Raw genomic sequence first — 26,096 nt, forward strand, 5'->3', positions numbered from 1 at the left:
TCGTCAGCCCTCCATCGTAGCAAGCCCTCCCTCACCGTCATGGCGTTGCCTCTGTTCCTTCACCCTCATATCTCATCTCAACCCTCCATTGTCTTCTTCAACGATCTTTTCTCGGACACGCGTGTCGGAACGTGTTGAAAAAAGTTGACCATGTGTCGAAAAGTTTGACAAGCGGTCAACGCATGTCCAAGTGCGTCCCAACGAGTCTAAGAGTGTTGGACACGTCGACATGTGTCAGACACAACACGGAAGCTCTAAGCACATGGTCATGCTTCATAGGGGGTCTTAGTGTGGCTCGTTGCATGGACAATCAAAGGTTGACTTCAGGGCCATCTTAATTGTTCAATTACTTTTCCTTGGATGTTTGACGTGAAATGATATGCTCCTTAATTGCCATGAGTGACTTTGAGGTCATTTTTAATTGATACTTTAGATTAGTCATTGGATAGAAATAGAATAGGCTCATGGAGAAGGCTGTTCAGAAGATGATGAATGGTTGATGTCCAATCCTACCCTATCTTTGTATCATTTATTCCTCGATATATGTTTCGGGCTGTTTTGGCATTGTATAAATGCCCAACGAGTTACAGGCTTTTCTTTGCTTTGCTTTCTTTACTTCTATTTTAGGATTGCATGCTAGAATTACTGCTTTCCTTAAACTATCTTGAGTGTTTACTTACCGCACTGTCTTTTAAATTTCAATTGTTTGCTTTATTTCCCTTCTTTGAAGTAGAAGTAAAATGGCATGAAAATGACCATCCACGCATGATCACCTTGTTAACTTCATATTACATAAAAAAGTAAAAGACACACATAAACATGTTAGGTAATATGACAACTGTTAGGTGCAAAAATGGCATTAATAGAAATATTAACGTAACCCAAGTTCTCAAACTTTAGAATCTCTGGTTGCGCGGATATCAAGGGATCACTCCTGACTCTCGATTGGGTTTTCTAGCAGATCCCAAAAAACAAGGCTAGTGGCGAATCCTAGAATTATATGTTAGGTTGTCTAATACAACTAATAATTAATTCAACCCGTCATGTGAGGTATGGGTCTCGTTGAGACTCATGTGGTTTAGTAGACTTCTAATGTGGTAGGAGTCCAAAAGGATGAAGTGATGCCATCATTTTGAGCCAAAGTACCTTCGAGAGGGCCACCATGGTAAGAGTACCCCTAAATTCGCCTTTCACACTCTATCTCCTTTTCTAAAGTGTACCGTATGTGTGGAAGCGAATCACGATACTTTTTCGCTATTGCACGGGATATGGGTTTGAGAGGACCCGCATTTGTGTGGACCTCAAACTCAATGGGCCAAAACCGAAAGCAAGGTCATGAAGTCTTTGATGGACATGACCCCAAGTGCGAACTCGCAAGCAAATACCCCTAATCTTCATTAGGGGTGAGAATGGTTTGAGTTGAGCCGATCCACCCCTTAACCTTAGGACCAACCCATACAATGTTGGTCCTTAATTTTGGGACCGAGGACCAACCCTATTGAGCTTGGGATCTAGGACCGGACCCACCTAATGGGTTCGGTCCAGTTCCAAGGTCAACCCGAGACCAACTGATAATTTTTTATTTCATTTTTTGTACTCCTTGAAAAAACGATTAAGGATCGAACTGACCCAATGGGTTTGGTCCTATTTCAAGGTCAACTCAGGACCAACCAATAATTTTTTTTATTTCACATTTTGTACTCCTTGAAAAGGTAACCGAGGATCGGATCGACCCAATGAGTTCAATGACGAGCGAGGTCAGCTAATAAAGGCAAGCGGTGAGAGTCTAATGGGGTGAGCGTCGAATAGAGTGAGCATCGAGTGTCGAGCAAGGAGCAGCAAGCCAAGCGAGCATCGAGTGGCGAGCAACACGAGTGACCCAAAGTGAGCGAGGCGAGTGTCATGTAGCGAGTGGAGAAGTTGTTTCTTTCTATTTTGGCAAATTAAAGACTAAGATGACGAATAAGATAGAAGGGAACAAGTACTAGAAGAGGATGCCGTAGGGAGCTATTTATGCCCTTTTGGACGCCATGAGGACTGCTCACAAAAATATTTTCCTCATTCGTAAATTATGATTATCGACGCCGTAAAAATATTAAAAATCTAAGTTATTAAATAACAACGTAAAATTACTTGAACTCCTTACTAAAGAGCTTTTTAATGTTGTTGACATCGTTTATTTTAAGGTTTTCTCTATATAAAAAAATATTATAAATAATATAGTAGATATAATATATATATATAGTCAAGGTTGGTTCGGATTTGACCGACCCTGAACTCTCAGGACCGAGGACCAACCCGCACAGTGCTAGTCCAGGAATCCTAAGACCAAGGACCAACCTAGTCTCCCTAGGAACCAAACCAGGACCAACAGGGTTGGGCCGATCCAGGGTCGGTCCAGGGTTAACCTTGGATCGATGCTCGCCCCTAATCTTCATCCGTCCGCAACAAAGCCTATGGAGGACATGTCACGACAGGAGGCACAAGGAGTTGCTATGCTGAAACTATATCCTTAATTGTTTGGTGAATTCCCTATATAATGTTTATTATAACATTAAAAGTGCTAAATAGTTAGGGGAGTCTTTAAAAAAAAAATAATACAAAAGTGAGGACACAGGCACCAAGAAATTTGTGGTTACCAAATTTTTGGAATTCAAGATGGTGGATTCTAAATTTGTCATCAATTAATTTCAAGAAGTACAAATAATTCTAAACGACATATTTGCTAAAGGAGTGATACTTAGTGAATCATTCCAAGTGGCAGCTATTATTAAGAAGTTGCCTCCGGGCTAGTTAGACTTCAAAAAATATTTGAAGCACAAACAAAAAATATGAGACTTGAAAATCTCATTCTACAACTCGTAATCAAGGAGGATAATAGGAGGAATGCAAACCCTCCTATGGAACCGAAGCCCAACACTGTGGAGCTTTCCAAACAAAGGCAAGGGTAGTAGTGTAGCCAAGTAACTAAATCTAATAGAGCAAGAAAATGCTAAGAGACTTATTGATGTGGTGATGTTCGAGGTATCTTTGGTGGCGAACAATACCGACTTGTGGTTGGACGCGGATGCCATAAATCACATATGTGTGGATAAAGACATGTTCTCGTCTTACGAGAAGGTTGAGGAAGAAGAAAAGCTCTATGAGGCTAACTCTACAATAGCAAATATTGTTGGGAGAGGAAATGTGATCCCGAAGTTCACCTCTAGGGAGGAAATCACATTGCTCAATATGCTGCATGTACCGGAGATCCAAAGGAATCTCATTTCTAGGCCCATACTTGTCAAGGAGGTTAATCTAACAAGTTTGTATTTTCTAAAGGGTGGATGTATGTAGGGAAAGGTTACTTGTATAATGACTTATCCAAAGTTAATGTGGCTATCATTGGTGTAAACTCAAAATTCTTATACCCAAAGGCCAATAATAAAGAAAAGTCTCCAGTTTACACTATTGCGTCTCTTTCTATATGGCATGGTAGATTAGGACATGTAAATTATAATATAATAAAGAAGTTAGCAAACTTGAGACTAATTCCAAAGTTTAAGTTGAATGTCTATTACAAGTGTAAGACTTGTGTTGAGACTAAGTTTATTAAGAAATTTTCAAAACCATTGAAAGAACGAGTGAACCTCTACAATTAATGCATAGTGATCGATGTTACTTAAAGTATGTAGAAAGTAGAGGTAGAAAGAAGTACTTCATCACTTTTATATATTATTGTACTTGATTTTGCTATGTTTATCTATTAACTAGCAAAGATAAGGCTATATGCATGTTTATCAAGTATAAAAATGAGGTTGATGACCAACTTGATGGACAAATCAAAGTGATTAGGTCTAACAAAAGATGAGAATATAGTTCTTCCAACTTAAAGGAGTTATATGCTAGTTTGGGAATAATTCTCCAAATAACTACACCTTACATTATGTGGTAAAATGGAGTTATTAAACAGAAGAACATAACTCTAAAGGAGATGACCAATGACATGCTCTTGAGTTCGATTTTACCTCAAAACTTGTGGGGAGGGCAGTTTTAACTGCGAACTTTATTTTAATAAAGTACCCCATAAGAAAAAAAGGTAAGACTCCATATGAGTTATGGAATTGAAAGTTTTCCATCCTACAAATTTTTGAAAGTTGGGGGGGGTGCCTAGCCAAAGTGACAATTCCTCCTCCGAAACAAAATCAATTGGCACCCAAAATGGTGGATTGCATATTCATTGGTTATGCTTAAAATAGTAGCGCATACAAATTTTTGGTTCATAAATCTAAATTTGTGGAAATAGATGCCAAGACCATCCTAGAATCAAGGGATGCTGAATTCTTTGAGGATATATATCCCACAAAAAGAATTTAAGGTGAACCTTCTTAGAAGAGATCTAGAGAATCTGAATCTGAGAATGATGAGTTTAGGCTAAAGAAACCGAACTTTGAAGGAGCAAGAAATTACGGATTGAAAAGTCTTTTGAACCTGATTTTCTAATGTACATGTTAGAAGGTGAGTCTCAAACGTTTCAAGAGGCAATATCAACTCTAGATGCTCCTTATTGGTAAGAAGCATTGACAATGAGATGGATTATATCCTAAGTAATCATACTTAGGAATTGGTTGATCTTCTATCAGGAAATAAATCAATTGGATGTAAATGGATCTTCAAAAGGAAGCATAAAACTGATGGATCGATAGATAAGTATAAAGCGGGACATGTTGCGAAAGGGTTTAGACGAAAAGAGGGTCTAGACTACTTTGATACTTATTCACTTGTAACAAGAATAACATCAGTTAGGATGTTAATTGCTATAGCTTCACTATACAATTTGTAGGTATATCAAATGAATGTGAAAACTGCATTCTTAAATGCTGATTTCGACAATGAGATTTATATGGAACAACTAGAAAGATTCAAAGTCAAAGGACAATAATAAAAGTGTGTAAATTTGTCAAATCATTGTATGAACTTAAAAAAGCTCCTAAACAATGACATGAGAAGTTTGATCGTGTGATGATCCAAAATTAGAATAAATGAATGTGATAAATGTGTGTACACTAAATGCATGTCAGTTGGATATGTACTTATTTATCTATATGTCAATGAGTTAATGATTTTTGTAGATAACACTCAGGGTATCAAAATTGACGAAAGTGTTCTCATGAAAAACCTCGAGATGAAAGACTTAGGTGTTGCAGATGTTGTACTCAGTATCACAAATCTAAGCAATTCTGATGGTCTAGGTTTAACACAATCTCATTACATTAAAAAGGTAATTGAGAGATTTAAAGGGTTTGGCATTAAAGATGCGAGTAATCATTTTTTTCAACACCTAACTTTAAGAAAGATTGTTGGAAATAGTATCAGGTAGTTGGAGTACTCTCAAGTGATTGGCAAAATCATGTACATCATGAACTGTACTAGATTGGATATTGCGCACTCAGTAGAGAAACTAAGCCACTATACAAGTAATCCTGGTCATGAGCATTGAAATGCGATTTTGAGAGTGTTTGGCTATTTGCAAAGAACTTAAGACTATGTTTTACAATATGGCAAATATCCAACTGTTTTTGAAGGCTATTGTGATGCAAACTGGATTTCGGATTCCGATGAATTGAAATCAACTAATGGATATGTCTTCATGCTAAGAGGTGCTACAATATTGTGGAAATCCTTAAAGCAAACTCTGATAGTGCGCTCCACAATGGAATCAAAGTTTGTTGCTTTAGATAAAATTGTTGAAGAAGCAAAGTGGCTTCAGCAAATTTTAAAAGATGTTTCATTGTGATTGAGATTCCCAATTGTTCTCACTTTAGCCAGGAACTCTTCTTCTTCTTGATTTACCTCATTTAACCGCTTGATCGCAACTTTCCCATGATCAGGCAAGACACCGTTGTACACAATCCTCAACCTCTTCCGATCTCTTTGCTAAAAATTCCCGTAGCTTTCTTTAGCTCAGCATATGCGAACCTGGGTGTCACATTAGCCTTTGATACGACATGAACACTAGATAAAACTTGATGAAGGAACGAGCTGCTGGTAATAGGTAGCAACTGCGGCTAATCCAAGTCAAATATTCCACGGGCTTCTCTGTTGCATTAACAAGTTTTCCTTCTTTATTCTTGCATCATGTTTATTCTTACTCCATGTATCAACCCTTGAATTCATTGGTATTCCCTAAAACAATTGAAACCGTATCCATTTATGACAGCTTAAGAGAATCTTTTCTTTTAAAACTTTTTGAACTTAAACGCATACTTAACCTTCTCACTATCCTTGCAGAAAAACATGGTTATATATCGAAGATGCCTCTTTGATCATTTTGCTAAGCAAAAGCAAAATCTTAAATTCAGCTCAATGAATCCATCTGAAAGAAGCTACATTATGTATCTCAATGGTCACGTTAATCTGATTTTCTTGCACATTGTCTCTTAATAATAAATTATTGGCAAACTAAAATTGTTATACAATTTTAATTTGCTTTTCCACACTGACTTTTGAACATCACTATCGAAATACACTTCTTAATTGGCGCATTATTCGTTAATGATTAATTGTTCACTAGATAAGATTGTTGAAAATTTTGTAATTTCCTTTTTGACATTGACTTCTGGACATACTACCCAAATAAACTTCTTAATTCTTTATGGAGACGATTTTTTTTAACGTCAGGCCATCAAAAAAATAAGTTTGAATTATGATTCAGGGTAGAAATCGATCCGGTTTCCAATTTCATATTTCTAGAAACTTGTACTATGTGGTTTGATTCCCAATTCCCAAGAGAACTGAACGGGAAACCTAAATGGCCAAAACACATTTTTAAGTCAAGCTTCACTAGCTTTTTCGGTTATGGAGTTTAGGGGGAGACATGTAAAAAATTATCAAAAGTACTTGGTGTCCCTAATATGATCAGAGAATCAAAACCGTGAGTTGTCTGGACTAGAACTCGCACCTCAAGAAACGCTGGACCAAGGAGAGGGGATTGATTCCTCATGAACTATGCATCTACATGGGACGACTTGGCTACGATGCAGACTAGCGAAGGGTCTGAAATCCGACTCGCACTCAATCAAAATCGCCACAGATTTTGAAAATCCCTTTAAGCTTTCATATCCAAGGCCATTTAGAAGTGTAATCTCTGGAAATTTTTAATGCGAAAACAGATGAGAGAAAGAGCGATACGCTTTAGATTTCATGTGCATATTATTTTTCGTTTTGTCTACATGAAAGTAATAGTTGAAGATTCAACAGGCCGATAAGGTGCAATTCACTCCCTGTTCCTTATTTCCACTTTCTCGTACACAATTCTCTCTGGACACTTGACCCAAACTCACGTTCTCTTCTGTCCCCCTAAACTTTTTGTTGTTTATTTTATTTTACATATTCACCTTTCATGAATTGTTACTATTGATAAATGACAAACATTCATTTCTGTTATTGTGTTCATTTTCATTTGCTTAACTAAAAATGAAACAAAAAAGAAAAAAGGCCGGTTCCCTAGAACCAACCTTGAAACCTAAGATGGGGTAGGTTCTCGATTCTAAGGTATGCATGGTAGGTTTCAAGTTCTAAAAAATAAGAAACTCATCCTAAAGGATAGATTTTAAATTCCAGGTGAAATCTAGACAGAATTTGGAACGCTCATGTTGTGACCCACCCTCCGGCAAGGCTCGTCGAGGAGGGGCGGCATTTAAGGGTATTTGCTAATGAGTTCGCACTCAAGGTCATGTTCACCAAAGATGTTATCACATCATCTTCAGTTTCGGCCCATTGAATTTGAAGTCTACACAAACGCGAGTCCTCCCAAACCATACCCTACGTGACAATGAAAAGGTGTCGTGATTTGCCTCCATATGTAGGATTCACCTTGAAAAAGGAGATCAAATGTGAAAGGCGAATTTAGGGATATTCTTACCATTTTTGTCCTCTCGAGGGCATATCCACTATAGATGTCATCACTTCATCATTTGGCTTAGACCCGTCAAGTATGCTAAACCACGGTGAGTCTCTAGAAGACCCATACCCCGCATGATGTTGTCATTTTATTATGTTTTATTTAACAACCTAAAACATGATTCTAGGAGTCTCCACTAACCTCATTTTTTGGGGTCGGCTGGAAAACCCAATTGAGGGTCGGGGCAGTCCCTCGATATCCATGCAACCAAATATTCTAAAGTTCAAGGACTTGGGTTATGTTAATATTTCTATTAAAGCTCATTCCGTACCTAATAGTTTGTCGTATTTCCTATGATGTCCATCATGTCTTTTTACTTTTTCATTCGAATGAGGAATTAACTAGGTGATCATGCATAAATGGTCAATTTCATGCCGTTCTATTTCTATTGAAGAAGAAAAGGAAAGTAAACAATCAATTGAAATTTAAAGACAGTACGATAAATAAACACCCAAAACGGTTTAAGGAAAGTGGTAAATCTAATATGCACTCATGAAACAGAAAGTAAAGCGAAGGAAAGGAAACAGCAACTCGTTGGGCATTTATACAACACAAGACAACCCAAAACATATATCGGGGAATGAATGATACAAAATAGGATCGAATTGGACATCGACCATTTGTTGTCTTTACATCTTTGGGATCGCCACCTCCATGGGCTTATTCTAATTCTAATTCTAATCTAATACTAAGACTAAAATTTTTACAATAGGAAAAAAATGTACATTTAGCAAGACAGACAAAAACAATCACAATCACAATCACAAATAGACAAGAACGATCACAATTAGGAAATCAAGTCAATGTGTTTAATGGAAGATAAGAACTATCACCACTTGAGGTGGAAACAATGCACCTATGTTAACAAGATGCCCCCATGCCAGGTGAATGCATGGGTTTAAGCCTGGAGGCATTGGGAAGCTAGTCCTAAGAAGCCTCAATCGAGCTAAGATACCCTAATTGAGTCAGGAAACCCAACATAAAGTTGGAAGCCTTGGTCAAGTCGAGAGAGCTAGGTCAAGCCAATATGAAGTTAAATGAATCTTTATGCGTGTCGATGTATGTATAGGTATGATTGTGTATGATGTGTTCAATGAAAAGCTAAAGTTTGAAAGTACGTCAGAATAGACACATTTATGTAGTTGAGGTATAGCAATGAATTTACTATTAATCTGTCATCGACATTGTATCACAAGTGTCGTGCCTGCTAAATTTTAATGATGAGATGTCCTCCTAGTAGAGAATTAGGGTGTTTTACTTATTGAGTTTCCAACTCACTCTCTTATCTTTCAGACTTGTAGGCATGAAAATCTCACAGCAGTTTTGGGAACTACAGTCGCGCTAGAGAAGATAGGAATTCCCCTGGCCTATGAGGATACTTGTAGTGTGATGTAAAGAGGAAAAATGGCCCATAGAGTAAAGGGTTGTAAAATGTGTTGTTATAATTTAAAGTAGTGTGCTTCATTTGTGGTGTTATCCCTAATTTCCAACTATTGTTTGTCGAGGAGAATCATTGTACATATTTGCACATGTGCATATTAACAAGATAAAAGAAGTAGGACGCCGACGAGCATGGGACGTTGCAACGATAACCCTCGCGACCTCAGAGTGGGGCCGAGTCGTTACATCAAGGCTCTAGAGGTGGCTTCCACGATACTCACGTTATCATGTAACACTTAGCCCTTGAGTACTTAAGGACTTAAAGATCACTCCCACAAGATTCACACCACCGTGTAGTACTTAGCCCTTGACCAACGCATATCAATAATAAAGGCTCTGGAGGTGGCTCCCACAAAATTATATTATTGTATAACATTTAGTTCTTGACCAACGTATATCAATAGTACAAGACCTTAGAGGTTTCATCGACATGACTCAAGTCATCGTGTAACACTTAGCCCTTTGCTACAAAGCCTTAAAAGTAACTCCTATAAAGTTACGTTATCATGTAGCATTTAGTCTCCAACGTATATCAATAGTACAAAGCCCTAGAGGTTGCTCCCACGTAACTCGAGTCGCCATGTTGCACTTAGCTCTTGATTACAAAACCCTTGACCAACGCATATCAATAATAAAGGCTCTGGAGGTGGCTCCCACAAAATTATATTATTGTATAACATTTAGTTCTTGACCAACGTATATCAATAGTACAAGACCTTAGAGGTTTCATCGACATGACTCAAGTCATCGTGTAACACTTAGCCCTTTGCTACAAAGCCTTAAAAGTAACTCCTATAAAGTTACGTTATCATGTAGCATTTAGTCTCCAACGTATATCAATAGTACAAAGCCCTAGAGGTTGCTCCCACGTAACTCGAGTCGCCGTGTTGCACTTAGCTCTTGATTACAAAACCCGAGAAGTAGCTCCCATGAAGTCATGTTATCATGTAGTACTTAGTCCTTTACCAGTTCATATCACAATTGATTTCACAAACCAAAACATAGCCTTTCACAAATCAACTTTTTCCACAAAATCAATCCAGAATCCTTATCATAAATCGGGTTTACATACAAAATCAAATCACACTTCATAGATCATACTTAAGGTCAACATAATTATTTTAGAAAAAGATTTCACGGTCCAAAATATATCATTTTTCCCAACTCTGTTTATCAAACAAAATACATATATTTCACCAAATATTTCTCACGCCATTTCGAAATTCATTTCATAACCGATAACATTTTGAAATGTCTTTCATTTAACATTTCCTAAATCATTTTAGAACTCATTCCATAGATCAAGTCGCAATGTAAATAAATTTTCACAACACCTTCCATAACATGTTTCTCAAATAATCAAAGAGCAATAAATGCCCAATCCAGATTTTGATGCAATAAAAATGTTATTTTATAACTCATAATATATCATTTTCAAACATGAGGTCACATACTTGAAGAAATGAAGAAATGATAGCACCACTTACCTCAGAATGCCTACAATCAAATAACAAAGATTACTTGAACCATCGAACTCACAATCCTATCAAATAAGCGAGAAATGATATTAAAATAAAATAAAATGCTACCTTAACTTCAACTTGACTAAACTAAGCTTAAGCACTAACTAAACAACTCAAACATGCCCACAAATCACTTGTCCAAAATGATTAAGCCACCGGTTGTGTGTTGTTTACACGAGGTCAATTTTAAAATTTTGTTTCGAGCAAACGGTAAGTCCAAATTAATTTCTAAACTATCATTTATGTGTGTGTGTGTATGCGCGCGTGCTTTATATATACCTTGAATTTGTGACATAATTTTGAATATCAATTTGATTAGACAAACGAAGGGCACAATCACTTACCAAGTATTATAATACGTAATTAAATTGACTTGGCAAGGCATCCATGGCAAGTACTTGCAGAACCCTCTCTTTTCCCTTTTTTCTTTCTTCCCTTTTCTTTACCCCTTTCCTTTCTTTCCTCTGTCTTATCTGTCTTACCCGAGGTCCCCCTTCTCTCTTTGTTGACCAAGTTAATTTTCATTTTTCTTAAATGGGGCTCGCGAGAGTTGACCAAGTCAAAAAAAGCAACTCTTACAAACAAACATGGAGTGACGGTTGGAATGCAGACCAATTCAAAGGGCTAAAATGATTAAAAAGCATAGAAAGAGGTGAGCACCGTCATTTTTGGCTTAAACCTCAACCCTTGGAATACATGATAGGTAGTAATAGTGAGCAGAAGCTGTTAGCAGGCATGGAGAAGTTATTGGCGATGTTAGTCTAGCTTAATTACCGGACATGCTAAATGGTGGTGTCGCGACCTAACCTCGGGTGCACCACCTAATGTTTGGTTAATGGATTACTAAGCATAAATTTAGCTCAGGCTCTTTTAAGCTCATACTAATTCGCAACTTAGGTTCAAGTTCTTAACATGCTAATGATTTTTCAATTATGAGTCACCACTAATCTATTTTCGATGGGTCGAATAGTAACCCAAGTAAAGTAATGGAAGATTTACATTACTTGAATGGACCTAGACTTAAAACCAGGGAAGATAGAGTCAATTTCTTATAGGTATGCCTTCCCACAGTGGGCGAACCTCTCTCGTTCAAGCCCTTTAGGGACAGCCTTTTAGCAGAAAACCACTCTGCCCTTTAGTTTAGAGCTTAGAGACACTCAGATAGAACCAGAATGGTAACATTTCTAACTTTCCAAGCTACATTTCTCAGAGGATCCTGCTAGGCTGAAGAAGAAGAGAAGTTTAGAAAGCCGTAAAGAGTTTTACACAAAACACTCACTTTACTTCAAGGGATTCTGCTCAACACATTACATCCTCCTTGCCTTTTATAGGCAATAAGAGGTCACACACAAATAAAGACCATGCTCACGGGTCTTGAAACAAATAGAGGCGCCAGAAACTTCTGGTAGAGAATTATTCGCATGATATGAATAGTGACAATGAACAGTGACTTCCCTAGCCTACTACTACAGTAAAAGTGAACAGTAACTCGCTACTGTGATTTGCTATAGTGACTTGTACAGTTAGCAGTCTTGTCCGTCGCGAGCATTATAATCATAGTCTGAGTCGTCTAAACTATGCATTGCCAAAAGATTTTCTTCATATTTTTACTCAAGTCCTGCAAGTAAATCTGGTGAGAGAATTTGGTTTGATGAGGATGCTTCCTCTTGATTCTTGGAGGAGCCTGTAGTGTCGGCAGGAATGTTTGGCTGAGACCAATTGGATGGCTGAACATAGTAGGATGTGTCCATGCCTGAGGATAAGGACAAATGTCCTTGATCATAAGGGTCTTGGGAAAGAGGACCTCCCCATTTGGCATAGGGGTCTTAAGAGAACTGTGCAATGTCATCTGTGTCTGTCATTTCATACTCTCGTGATGATGCAGCTTGTCTAAATTTCTCAAGTGCTTCCTTAGCTTCTGGTGCTAGGCTATAATGATCTCATGCAATGGGTACATTATAGTTCCATGTATCTTCAGGAATGGTTTTATTTTCTTGGCATAAGACTCTTTGGAGTTCTCGATACTGGTGCTCACAGCAACCAACAAGTCCTAGATAAGATTTTGAATCCGAGCTTCTGCACTATGTGGCTGAGGTTTATAGGATGTGGTACCTATAATTTGAGGAGCATTGGTAATGCTACCATTATTTGTGATAAAAGCCCATGATCATAAAAAAATAAACAAAATATTATGAATCTCAGGGTTTGATTGTGTGGTTCTCAATTCTTTTTGCAAGAGGTATTTCCAGTAAGTGGGGGGATAAAACCAATTAAGGAAATCTAAGAGATTTCTATCACTCTCTTTTTCAATGTTTCCTCTGCCAAGTCCAAATATCCTGGTGAGGTTGGCAATGAATCTCCTGGTTAGAATTTCAATAGCTATTAAGTACTTATTGGTTAAGTACCATAATAACCATCGAAGCTGGTTAGGGAAATCATCTTCCTTTCAGATAAAATGATGTATGAATGGATAGTCTGAATTTAATTCAAAATGATCAAGAATCAAACCTCCATTGAGTATGAACAAATTTGTGTGGCATTGTCACATGAGATTATTCAGATTTTCAGTAAGGTTATCATTTTGGATGTGCTCAATGATCTCTTGGGGTATCGCCACCTTAGCCAATATTTTATCTTCTCAATCTTGCACTTTTCATTGTGATAAAGATTATGAAAAGTATGCCTCATGATGTACATGTTGATTTCTACTGGTGCTTTTGGTCTTGACAAAAAGTCAACAAACACATTCTTCTTTCCAACAATATGCTTGGTTTCAAAAGAGTATTTTGAAAACCATTCAGCCCATCGAAGCATTTGAGAATTTGGAACTTGCTTCTATTTGAACTTGGTCATCTGAGGGAAAGATGCCATATCCAATTCTACCAAGAAGTGATGGCCAATGAGATGGAATTCGAACTTTTTTATCCCATTTTTCACCACCAAGATTTCTTTGAAAGTAAAATGATAATGCATTTCTGCTTGGGAAAATTTTCCATTTTTATAGGCACACGGATGTCTCTTACCGTCAATTTCTTCAAATAGAATGGCTGCCTAGTATTCATCACTGGCATCAGTCTGAAGAATTCTCTTCCCTGTTGATGGGATTTGTAACGGAGGAAGAGTATGCATAATCTCATTAAGTTCAGCAACTGTTTTACTCTGAGATTTTCCCCAGGGTGGGGGATTCTTCTTCAACATTGATTGTAGTGGAATCAGCAATTTTGCAAGATTTGGAACAAAATCTTTGAGATAATTGATTATCTCAAGAAATTGCTTAACTTGCTTTGTCGTAAAGTTTTCTTCAGAAAATTTCAACACTTCTTGCACAATATGTGGCCTTGGTTAGTATGTTCCTATGTTAAGGTGCATACCAAGAAATTCGATTTTTGTCTGGGCAATGTTCATCTTTTTTTGAGAAAGCATGATCCCATGCCTTTTAACAATTTCTGTGAACTATTCAAGAAGTTGGCAATGCCACTGCTCATCAGGGCTGTAGAGCATAATATCATCAATGTATACTACTGCACTTGACAGGATTGGTTAGAAAATTCGACACGTGGCCTCTCGAACTAGGGATGGTGCTAAGACCAAAAGGAAAAACTTTCCATTGAAAATGTTAGTTCGGAATACAAAACCATGTCTTGGGCCTATCTTCGGGATGGATACCCAATTGCCAAAATCCGACTTTAAGATCGAATTTGGAATAGATGTGGGCCTTGGTTAGTCCAATAAAGAGGGAAATTCTGGAGGGTAAAGGGAATTTGTCATCTTGGAGAAAAAGATTAAGAGGCTGATAATTAATTACTTGTCTCATATTTCCTCTGTTCTGCTCGGCACGCTTGTTGACATAGAAGGCTTCACAAGCCCATTAAGAATTGGAGATTTCAATAAGACCTTGCTGCAATAATTTCGAGCATTCCCTTTGGTCTAAAACCAGGTGTTCTGGCTTCATTCTCATGTGACTCGCCTTAGTTGGGTTGATATCTTCATTCTTTTTTAAAGGAATGCGAACAAAGAAATCTAGATTTTCCTATAAAGGATGAGAACATTTTTAAACAAACTCATAATGAGATTCTGAACAGGATTCCAATAACTTTTGCATGATCGGATCTAACAGACTCATTTGAATGGAAAAGAGTCTTTGAATATTGACAAATTCAGAGAATTAGTCCTTATATTTAAGACCTTTTCCAGGAATGATTCAAAGTTGAGAAATCTAAGTTATGATGTCCTAACCAATAATCAAATCTTTGTTGGGGAGACTGGATCTGAAGATTTTTGTGGTTATGGAACATTGGGGAAAAAACTGAACAATTACTAGGGTAGTTCTTACATTTGTAGAAAAATTATCTCTCGAGGCAAAGTTGAAATATCAAACACAAGAGGTCCAATATTCTTTGGGACAAACTTTAGTATCTAAGATTGAACAACTTGCTCCAGTGTCTATGAGGGCAATAACAGTGATAGGTTTGGCAAACTTTGAGGTGAATATTTTCACAAGGAAATGGGAACAATGAATTTGACTTGAAAATATGTTAGTGCTTTGTTCTGAAGATGTGAAAGATATGTGAAAAATATCTTCTGAATCTGAATCTGAATCAGTTTCACTGGGAGTTTAGTAACAAAGGATGACATAAAGAGTTTGTTTATATGGTTCTTCATGCGCAGAAAATAAAAATTCAATATCATCATTTTCAAGAGAAATACCAATTTCATTTTCTATATGATGTATCAAGTGGTTCTAACATTTCCTTGCTTGGGGACAATTTTTGGCAAAATGTCATTTCTGATTGCAGATGAAGCATCGATTTGATTTCTTGTGGCCAGAACGATCTTTCCTTTTGCATAGGTATCGCCACTTCTTCTTTCTTCAGAAGTGCTTAGAGTTATGCCTGGATTTCTTTATCCAGAGCTTCTTGAAGTGCTTCTTTTTTCTGGAAAATTTTCCACAAGAACCATCACAATCTCGCTTGGAGCATTTAATCTTTAGCTTCTGGCGAAAGTAGGCTATGTCAAGTTCTCTCTTATCTTTAATATAAGTCTAAATCATTGGCATTTAATACACAATTCTTCAAGACACAAATGGATTTCTTGTTGGATTTCTCCCAACGGAATATCGTGGATCCTCTTTTGTTTGCCGAGAAAAGTTCTCTCAACCTATTGAGAAAATTCTTTGGGAATAGAAGTCAGGAAAACATGTTTCAGATTGGGATCAGCTCCAATACCATAAAAGAGCTTAAACATTTCTCGATAATGCTTATCGAGATGTTTTTTCTAGAGAGAGCAGTTTCTTCTTTCAAAAAATTTTCTCCTTTTAAGCTCTTGGAGTTCAAAAGGTTTTCCCACAAAGAAATGACATAGAAGGGTAATGGCATGACCAAAGTCGGGTGAGAGTAAAAATTGAAGCTGGTCTTGTTCTATCACAGATTGCCACTAGTGTTTGAGGTTACTTGTAAATCTTGTGACAAAACTAAAAAGGACATCATACTTATCATGGTTGGTAAGTGCTTGAGCATTTAACCAAGTATGAAATTCATCAAGTATTTCTAGCCATTTGTGATAGGGAATATCATCAACAGCAAAAAAATGTTTTGATGCAGTAGATACATGGTGGGGGGGATTGTTTGGCTAAACAACCTCTGGTTCAGAGGGGTTTGATTCCATATCTTGGTCTGGAGGATTGGCCATGAATATTGATGAAGTTACTAGTATAATAGGAAAGGAATCAATGGTTGGGATTGAGAAGGATGAAGAGGACGAGAGGGATACCAAATCTGATTCAGTATCAAAGATGTTTGGAAAAGCTAGTTCTACTAGAAATAGAATCGGATATGTCGAAATGACAGAATCAGGCTATTGAGTAACAGGATCAAGCTGTGGTTCCTGATTGCCCAAATCTCTTAAGAAAGATTCTAATGGATTCGACAACATCATTTGGTTTGGCTTTTCCTTTATAACAAGCGAGGATTCTTCAGACATCTTCTCATTTCCCTTTTCTTTCCTTCTTCAATCCTGTTCTTTGAGCCGATTTCGCATCTCAACAACATCTGTCTTATCTTGTCTAATAGGAACATTTGTGAGAGCAACAAAGATAGATGGCTGAGGTGGTGGAGGAGTCAAATGCTCTGTCCGCAAAGTAATGGAGAATGGATTGAATCTTCCTTCTTCAAGGAGTTGGATTTGCCTTTTAAGCTTCTCTATTTTCGCTTTAAGACTTTCGAAATGATGATACCCTAAATGTTGTCCGAATTCCAAGGCATGAAGCCTCTTTTAAAAATGTGAAAGCATTTTCTTCGTGGTTTCATCATACCTTTGAAGATCTTATTGCACATTAACAATCTTGCAATCAATTGCTTTGAACGCATTGTTATGTGCCAAAAGAGTCTCCGATTGCCAATTTAGGACGGCTTCAGTAACAGGAGTCATTTTTTGTCTTCCATGTTCATCCACATCAATGGGAGCAAGTATCTTAGGAGTATGCTGATATCTACCTTGTAGATCAATAAATTATTCTGGAGCAGGGAACAAGAGTTTGGAATTTTCTCGAACAAGAGGAGGAAAATCTGTTTCATGGAACATGGCGATGGAAGAACTCGATGGTGTTTCCGTTAGAGCCTCAAGTGGGTAGGAATACTTCTTCGCCCACTTTAGGATTGGCTTATAAAATGGGGAAAGAGCTGGTTTTTTCTAAGGAGGAGAGTGGAGGAGGTGATGGTGGTAGATTTGGTGATACCGGGGGGGAGAGTAATGAACTCTAGTGGTGGACTTGGTGCATAAGACACCATAAACTGGAATTTGTCACTCTCACCAAAAGTATCAACTAAGGGATCTCCCTTCAAGTACCTTTGGTACATAGGGTCCTTTGACTTCTTGTGCTTCCGTCGAGGTGGAGGTTTTGCATATGGGTCAACCTCGTTGGGAGAATTTGTGCAATAGGAACATTGACAAAAAGGATCCCAAAAACAATAACCATACTAGTCTTTGTAGTAATGGACGGGATGTCCTTCACTTTTGAAGTATTTAACAAGCTTTTTTTAATCTAGCTCGAAAATTGACTTAGAAACACATTGTTCAATCATAAAAAGGGCCTGGAAGATAGTATGACTTTCTTCCTTTTCCTTGCCAAATTTGATGGAAACAGTTCCATCTTTCTTTTTGACGAACTTAGAGTCTAATGACTAGAAATGCTTGTTATTCTGATGCAACTTTTCATAGTTGGTAATCCAAGTCTCTGGAATGAGCTTGGCCAATTTTTCTTTAGGGATTTGTCTGGGAACATGAATGCATGATGCTTGATCATTTTGCATAGAAATGAATAGAGCATCTTCATTTCCATTGTGGAAATTCAAGTTAAGAGCATGATTCTGCCCTCGATAAACCATCTGGTAGTGCAGTGTTGCTACTACAAAATTAGCAGTTTAAGGAGCTCCAGTGAGCTGAACTTGGACTTTAAGAAATGAAAGTAGTTAGGGGTCTGAAAGAGCTATATTGAAGTTTGGATACAAAGTCACAAAAACTGTTCCAGCATTCAAAGTGGTTTAGACAATACCAATGCAAGCATGCTGGTATTCTAGAAACCTAGTATCCAACAACGCAATTCTTGCCACAACTGGCAAACCTTTGCGACCATGAAAAGTAAAAGCAAGACGAACAGCTTCGTAATTGACATGAAAGTATCCTTGATGAATCCACTGTCTAGGAAACTCTGGAGGAATTTGGAGAGTAACAAAGTATTCCTTCTCAGTGGCGGGAATAGGATGTTGATCGAACTTGGAGGATCGGACATACTCCTTTAGTTCCTTCGGAGTTTGGCGAATGAGTTGATGAATGGAGTGTATGGGAGAAAATGACGATGTGGGTTTAGCAAAAGCGGAATAAGGGTTCATGAGGGGAAGTTGGGTTTCAGAGATCTTGGTTTCATCGCTAAGAGAGACTTCATAGAGATAGTCTATCTTAGAAGCATTGGAAACACGAAAATCTAAAGGGGTTGAAGAAGATGGAGATACAGCAAGAGAAACAGGTGCTTCTAGTATTTCTGAATTTGTCATATTGTGAAGAGATCTTCTCAGCACTGGATTCACATACTAAGCGCATGGAACGGATATTATTATAAACGAAACCATGGCTTTGATACCATTGAATGGACCTAGATTTAAAAGTAGGGAAGACAGAGCCAATTTCCTGCAAGTATGCCTTCACATAGTGGGCGAACCTCTCTCATTCAAGCCCTTCAGGGACAGCCTTTTAACAGAAAACCACTCTACCCTTTAGTTTAGAGCCTAGAGACACTCAAATAAAACCAGGATGGTAATATTTCTAACTATCCGAGCTACATTTCACAGAGGATCCTACCAGGTTGGAGAAGAAGAGAAGTTTAGAAAGCCATAGAGAGTTTTACACAAAACACTCGCTTTACTTCAAGGACTTGATTACGCTAGATTTTTCTAACGCCCTTTCGGTACCTTTCTCTTTTATTTTGAAAAAAAATGTTTTGCAAGCAACTTGAATTAATTTTAATTTACTCTCCCTAAAATGTGAAGTGATCATATGGGTGCGCAAACCACCAATTTAACACCCAAAAAAAAGTAAAAAATCAACTATGGGACTTACCTCATAGCAACGAAAGCATTTGCAATGTTATATCAGAATTCACATCAACAGTCCTTGATATGACTTCTAATAAACACGCAATCATTCAATCTCTTTCAAGATTTTCTTTCATTTAAATGAAGCCTAGAAATTACATGCAATGCAATGCAATGATGTACAAAATCTTTTAACTAAAATGACATGCAACCTGCAACCTAACATGCGAACTATATGTCACGCGACATTTATTAAATGACCTAATCTAGTTATAGAAAAGATTAATGCAACTATTCTAACATTTACACATCTAGATGACGTGCATGACATGTGCATGATAATTTTTATGTTTTCTTTTATTTTTAATTAAATTTCGAAATTAAAATTACTCAATAATTACACATGCAATGGAAAAACTAACATCCTAAATTAATGTTTTTTGGGATTTTTATTTCAAAAATTCGAAATAAATAAATTTCCAATTCTAAACATGCAAAATGACCCTAAAACAAGTACTATTCTAACATGAATCTAATCTAACTCAAATATTTTTTTTGGGTTTTCTTTTACGGAAATAAAATTGATTCAAATAACACGACAACAAATCAGACAAGATATGATTAATATCCGTCTACACGCATGAAATCGGATTGGTCAATTTTTAACAAAATTGCGAATTGTATCTCGAGTGTGAGATCGGATTAGCAATTTTTCCGTACGATTGCGAGTCGTATTTCGAGCGTGAAATTGAACTATCAATCGTATGCACGTCATGAAATTAAGCGTGAAATCGAACTATCAATCGTATGCACATCATGAAATTAGGAAGATTTCCTAATTTATAAGACTACTTGAGATTATGAATATAATAGCATATCGGAAATTTCAGTTATATGCATCAACAAATATTTCAAATAAGAAATGAAATTTTCGAAAATCAAAATAGATAAGATTTTCACATAATTTCGAATATTGGCTCCCGAATTCCGATCCTTGAACAGCTACTCACAACACAATGTGGTCGTGCTGGGCGAGGCTCGCAGTGGTGCTTACGATCAACGAATCTACAAAGCAGAAATTTCACAGGATGACTTGGTTCGGGGACGAGCTTGACAAGACAGCAGCTCGTCTCGGCGTGGGGCCAAAGAATGACTTGGAGCAGCTCACGTCGGGGTTTTGCGGCTCAGCACGGCAGGGCAACACGAGTCACGGACGGAACGACGAGGGACTCGAGAGTGGCGTGAGAGATCGCCTGGATCTGCTGGACTATCTCTGGAAGCTCGATTACGTCAATTGATCAGGATTTGACTTGGCAATCCTGGAACACGATGGACTGAGGTAATGGGAGGTGCGACGTGGAGCAAGACAGGACAAAATCAGCCGCTGTTGGTGGCGCTCTGGCTGTCTTGGAACCAAGACTGATGATGGAATGTCAAACAAAGACTAAAAAGCAACGTGGAAGCAAGGTCCAGCAGCTACAATTTGGGAGACATGGGCGTGCTTCTTTACGTTCCCCTTGGCACCATCTCTATTGCCACGCCGTAGGTTTGTCTCGATTGAAGCCCTTTACGATTCCTCTCTATTCTCTCTCGTGTGTCTATCAATGGCCGTGTATTCTATTAACGTGGCCTCCCCTTTTTTCTTGACCAAGCGGTATTTTATAGGTGAATAGTATGATCTCATCTGGGAAAGAAAATTTCCGCCCGAAATCTCTAATGACCATGCCATCTCTCTCATTTTGAGGCAAAAAAAAAAAAAAAATATGCCGTTCAGTATATCCTCCAAGTGCAATATTCTTTTTTATTATTTTGATATTTCCTCCGAAATCTTTTAATATGTTGCGAAATATATCACTCAATGTATATATCGCATAAATATATGAAATATTTTACAAATCTTTTCTAGAAATATCAAATCGTCATTTCTCATAAGTCATTTGTTGGTCATTAGAGAACAACGGGCTTGGGCCAATTCCCTCTCACCGCGGGCTTAATCCAACTTGTTAAATTTAAGCTCAGAACCATCAAGTCGAACCCATCCGTTGCCAATCCAATGCAAATAAAAAAAAATGCTCCTAAAACTATATGTTATGCAATTTCATTTAATATTTTTGTTTAGGGGTTAAAAATTAATCCCTAATTTTTTAATGCAGTAAACAATTAATCGGGTTGTCAAAATTTCAGTGTCAACAGTTGGAAAGAATCATTGGAACATGAGAGACACTTTCAGAACATGGGAAACAACTAGAACGTGAAAAGGTGGGATCCTAGAGGTTATGGACTACAAAAGAACCTGTCGGAAGAGAAGAAAGGCACCCACACGCCGGGAAAATGCAGATATAAAGATTCAACATGTAATCTGCGTCTCCTAGCCACTCATATACTGAATTCCAGCATTTCTAAGTTTGATCTTGTGCCTCTTGTTGTCAAACTTGTCAAACCAACTTCAGTCTCGCTTTGCATTTAACCCCAACCGAGTTTTTCTTCTTTTGTCGATTGTAACCATCTCATTATCAACACAAGGACTATCGTGTAATTCAGAAATTGTCGATCAAAACTGTTATTCAAATGACACGATATTGTTGAGTCTTTGGCAGTTGAAACCTTTTTTGAGAAGAAACAAACATAAGTATTCATTTGTAGATTTGCTTATAATGTTATTCATTGTTTTTTCTAGACTTTCAAGATATTCCGTTTAATGGGATGGACGTACCCAAACCATAGTTTCACTAAAAATAAAATAGGTATATGTCAGAGTGGAAAGAATTCCATTCATGTTTTATAAATCAAAACTAACCGTTGGGTGATAGGACGGCCGATTAAAACATCAAATTAACTCAAATACAACCTTTTATAGTTTGGATCTTTCGGAGTTGAAGGGTCTCAATTTGCTATTGTCCACAAGGTTGAACAATCTTCGAAGTTTCTCCCCTTCCCTTTACAACTCAAGCTCTAATAGATAATTCGACACCAAACGTGAAAATCATTTGCTTTTTTTCAAAGGTCGTGATTTTGTTAGACGTTTATTATTAAAGAAAGACCAGTGATGTCAAGTTGGTCATATATAACAAGCCAAGCACCCACTTTAACGTGAGAGAGAGAGAGAGAGAGAGAGAGAGAGAGCGCAATAATCTCTCCCTTTTGCGACGCTTCGTCGCAAGGTATCAAGCCAGCAACAATGCTTCTCTTCTCCTTGCTCTTCCTCGCCGCCGCCGCCGCCACCAACTCCCTCTTTGTCCATCCAGAACCACTCACTGCGAGCCCAAGTCCAAGTCCACGCCCCAAAAGCATCTTCCTCCTGGCCGGGCAGAGCAACATGGCGGGCCGGGGCGGCATGGTCAACGACACATCCACCGGCTGGATCGACAAGTGGGACGGCGTCGTCCCTCCCAAGTGCAGCCGCAACCCGTCGATACTCCGGCTCGCGGCAAACCTCACGTGGGTCGAGGCCCGGGAGCCGCTCCACGCGGACATCGACGTGAACAAGACGAACGGGATCGGCCCGGGTATGGCATTCGCCAACACCGTCCTGGGCCGGGATCGGAGTCTGGGCTTGGTGGGTTTGGTGCCGTGCGCAAACGGCGGGACGAGGATAAGCGAGTGGGAAAGAGGGACGTTTTTGTACGACCAATTGATGAGGCGGGCGCGAGCCGGGACGAATGACGGGGGGACAATCAAAGCGCTCTTGTGGTACCAAGGAGAGAGCGACACGGTGGAGGAAAGCGACGCCGTGCAGTACAAAGGGAGGCTGGAGAAGTTCTTTACGGATGTGAGGACTGACCTGCAGTCGCCCGAGCTCCCAATTTTCCAGGTGATTGAATTTCTCCTTTACGCTTCATTTCGGAATCAATTGCATCTTTCACTTTAGATTGTTCGAACAAATTATGATAAATTTCTAAATGAAAGTCGTTATTTAAATTAAGCAAACGGCGATCATCTCGATGTGGTACTTTCTTAGTCTATTTTTATTCAAAACCAGACAAGTAATAGTTACATATAGTAATGGCTCGCAAAAGGTTCCGTGGGAATCCATGTGATGTGTTTCTTTTCTGCAGCTTTTTAAATAAAAAATAGAAAATAACAGGAAACGACGCATCAACGGTAGAAACCTAGTATTATCTCCGGGGTTGGGGCATTCACCTCACGTCCACGAGCGGCTTTTCCTCTAAAAAAAGTTCAAAATAATCAAAACTCGACCACCCACCTCATTAGATTAATGAACCGGCCATCAAGAAATAATGATATTCACACTAACCTCTTGAAAAAATGTACATTTTGGTTCCATTTCTTTTTTTAATTCGCTTAAATGAATTACAATTTATTGCTTAATTGCATGCTTGCTCTGTTAATGGGGGCAGGTAGCTATCGCATCAGGACAGGGACCTTTCACCGACACGGTCAGAAAGGTCCAGCTCGGGCTTGACCTTCCGAACGTGCGAACCGTCGACGCCAAGGGGCTGCCTCTCGGACCCGACCGGCTCCATCTAACCACCCCGGCCCAGGTCCGGCTTGGCCAGATGCTGGCTGACGCTTTCCTTCAGTCCATGGCTCGCTCCGCGTCGCTCGTGAGTGAAGCTTCCACGAGTGGTCCAAATTTGGTAATTCACGTTTTGGCGTTCTTCATGTGGAAACTTATTAGAGCAGTTTTGATGAGCAGCGGCGATTAACGATTTTCTGGATTGGAAGGTGATTAACGATTGATTGTTTTGGCCTTGACCAAAAATTGCGAAAGAGCGTAGAGAAACTTGAGATGCAACTGTTGTAGATTAAAAATTTGATGGGGATATACATGAAGAATGAGAAATTTGCTATTTTAGTCCTAAATTTATCATACAAATTTTAATTTAATTCTAAGTCCTTCTATTGCTCTTATGTTGTCTTGAGACTTTGCATGAAATTATAATTTAGTGTTTCCAGCCAATCTTCTCTGAAAATACTAACACAGTGGTCTAATCATCTCCGGCCATCCTTGCATGTCGACAAATAATATCAAGTCAGCTTTTTTGATGAGTCAATAAACAGAGATTTCTTAAATTATATGATGATTGAGAGTAATGCTAGCTATATCTATGGTGTCACTAAATGTCCGTAGAACGAGACATCATCATTTTTTTTATAAGCAATAAATTAGGAAATCACCATTGAGATTGTCATATTCGTTTGGGGACTAGTATGTTGCACCTAGCGCAGACACTCGAATTACCAAAGAAGGATGAGGTATATGCATTATACAAAAGAATAGTGACTGGGGATACCAAGAACGGCATTAGTTTGTAGTTACTTGTCCGGGTTGATAGCCGTGGTGGCAGTTGTTCTGGAGGTGATGGCCATCTTTCTTGAAGTGCCAATTACTGCGGGATGGCAAACCAAAAAAGAGAGAAAGTACGCTTAGGGTGTTATGTTATTTTTCTTAAGGAAAATGATATAAATGATCATAAATTATCCATGAATTTTGACACAGTGTGCAATATGGTCTCTGAACTTTTAATTGTTTAATATGATCCCTAAACTTTGGCTCCATGTGTAATGTTGTCCTTGAAATTTTATATTATTCAATGTGGTCCCTAAACTTTTGGCACATATTCAAATTAATTCTTGGACTACATCAAAATGATCAATGTTGTTCTTGTACTTAAATTAATTAAAGGATAACATTGGATATTTTCATATAGCCTAAGGACTAGTTTAAACATTCACAATTCTAGCCACAAAAAAAAAAATTAAACATTTACCAAAAATATAAGAACCGCATTGAAGATCAACATTGTACGTTAGGTTAAAATTCATGAATCATATTGAAGAAATCAAAAGCTCAAATATCACATTGCATATTAAACTGAAATTTAAGAACCATTTGTATTATTATCTCTTTTTCTTACAGTCACATGATTAAATGAAGAAACGAGTCAAAAGAGATGTGTTATGAAGAAGAAATAAGTGATTTAGTACTCTCAATGCCGGCTCAAAAGATCGATCATGTAGTGAAGTCAAAGAAAATGAAAGAAGAATAAGATTCAAATGCAAAAACAAAAAACAAAAACAAAAAAAAAAGATTATTTTGATTCAATTGATGTTGGCGGCGAGTTTCGATTCAAGCAAATACCTCTTTATAACCGTGTTGACTAACCATGGTACACTTCATAAGTAAGGAATAAGTGCACTAGAATTCCTAAAATTTCCCACAAATGTGTAATTGAGTTATAAAATTTTAAAAATAGCAATCAAGTCCTAAAACTTGTCAAGTTAATTCAATCAAGTATTTATGTTAACTCTATCCAACTAGGTTACAAAACCTGCCAATGGGTCTTATTTTATTACTTTCTTAAGACATGAGGTGACAATGTGTCATCCACCAAGTGTCATTTTATGTTAGAAAAATATTAGAAATTTTAAAAACATATATATAAAATAAATTCGATTAAAAAATGAAAGAGAAAAAAATTCTATAAAAAAAAAACCCCACAAAAATTGAGACCTTACCAGTGGCGATCACCGCCGTCCATCATCAAAAAGAGTCGGCAGAGCTCACCTAGGCCTTGTAATGGCCAGCAACCCTCGATGGTCTCCAGCAAGACCTCGACGGCCCATAACTAGGGGAGGGCACAA

At 38.0% G+C, this 26,096-nt stretch overlaps 1 protein-coding gene across 1 annotated transcript; it reads left to right on the forward strand.

Annotated features, from left to right (window-relative positions):
* Positions 1-22,588: 22,588 nt before the first annotated feature.
* Positions 22,589-24,313, forward strand: LOC104449293 (probable carbohydrate esterase At4g34215). Its single transcript, XM_010063409.3, has 2 exons — positions 22,589-23,301; positions 23,849-24,313. Exons 1-2 carry the CDS (start codon positions 22,669-22,671, stop codon positions 24,155-24,157), a joined length of 942 nt encoding a protein of 313 aa, XP_010061711.2. The 5' UTR covers positions 22,589-22,668; the 3' UTR covers positions 24,158-24,313.
* The last annotated feature ends 1,783 nt before the right edge of the window (positions 24,314-26,096 follow it).

This window comes from Eucalyptus grandis, chromosome 2 (genome assembly GCF_016545825.1).
Source record: "Eucalyptus grandis isolate ANBG69807.140 chromosome 2, ASM1654582v1, whole genome shotgun sequence".
Taxonomy (NCBI): domain Eukaryota; kingdom Viridiplantae; phylum Streptophyta; class Magnoliopsida; order Myrtales; family Myrtaceae; genus Eucalyptus; species Eucalyptus grandis.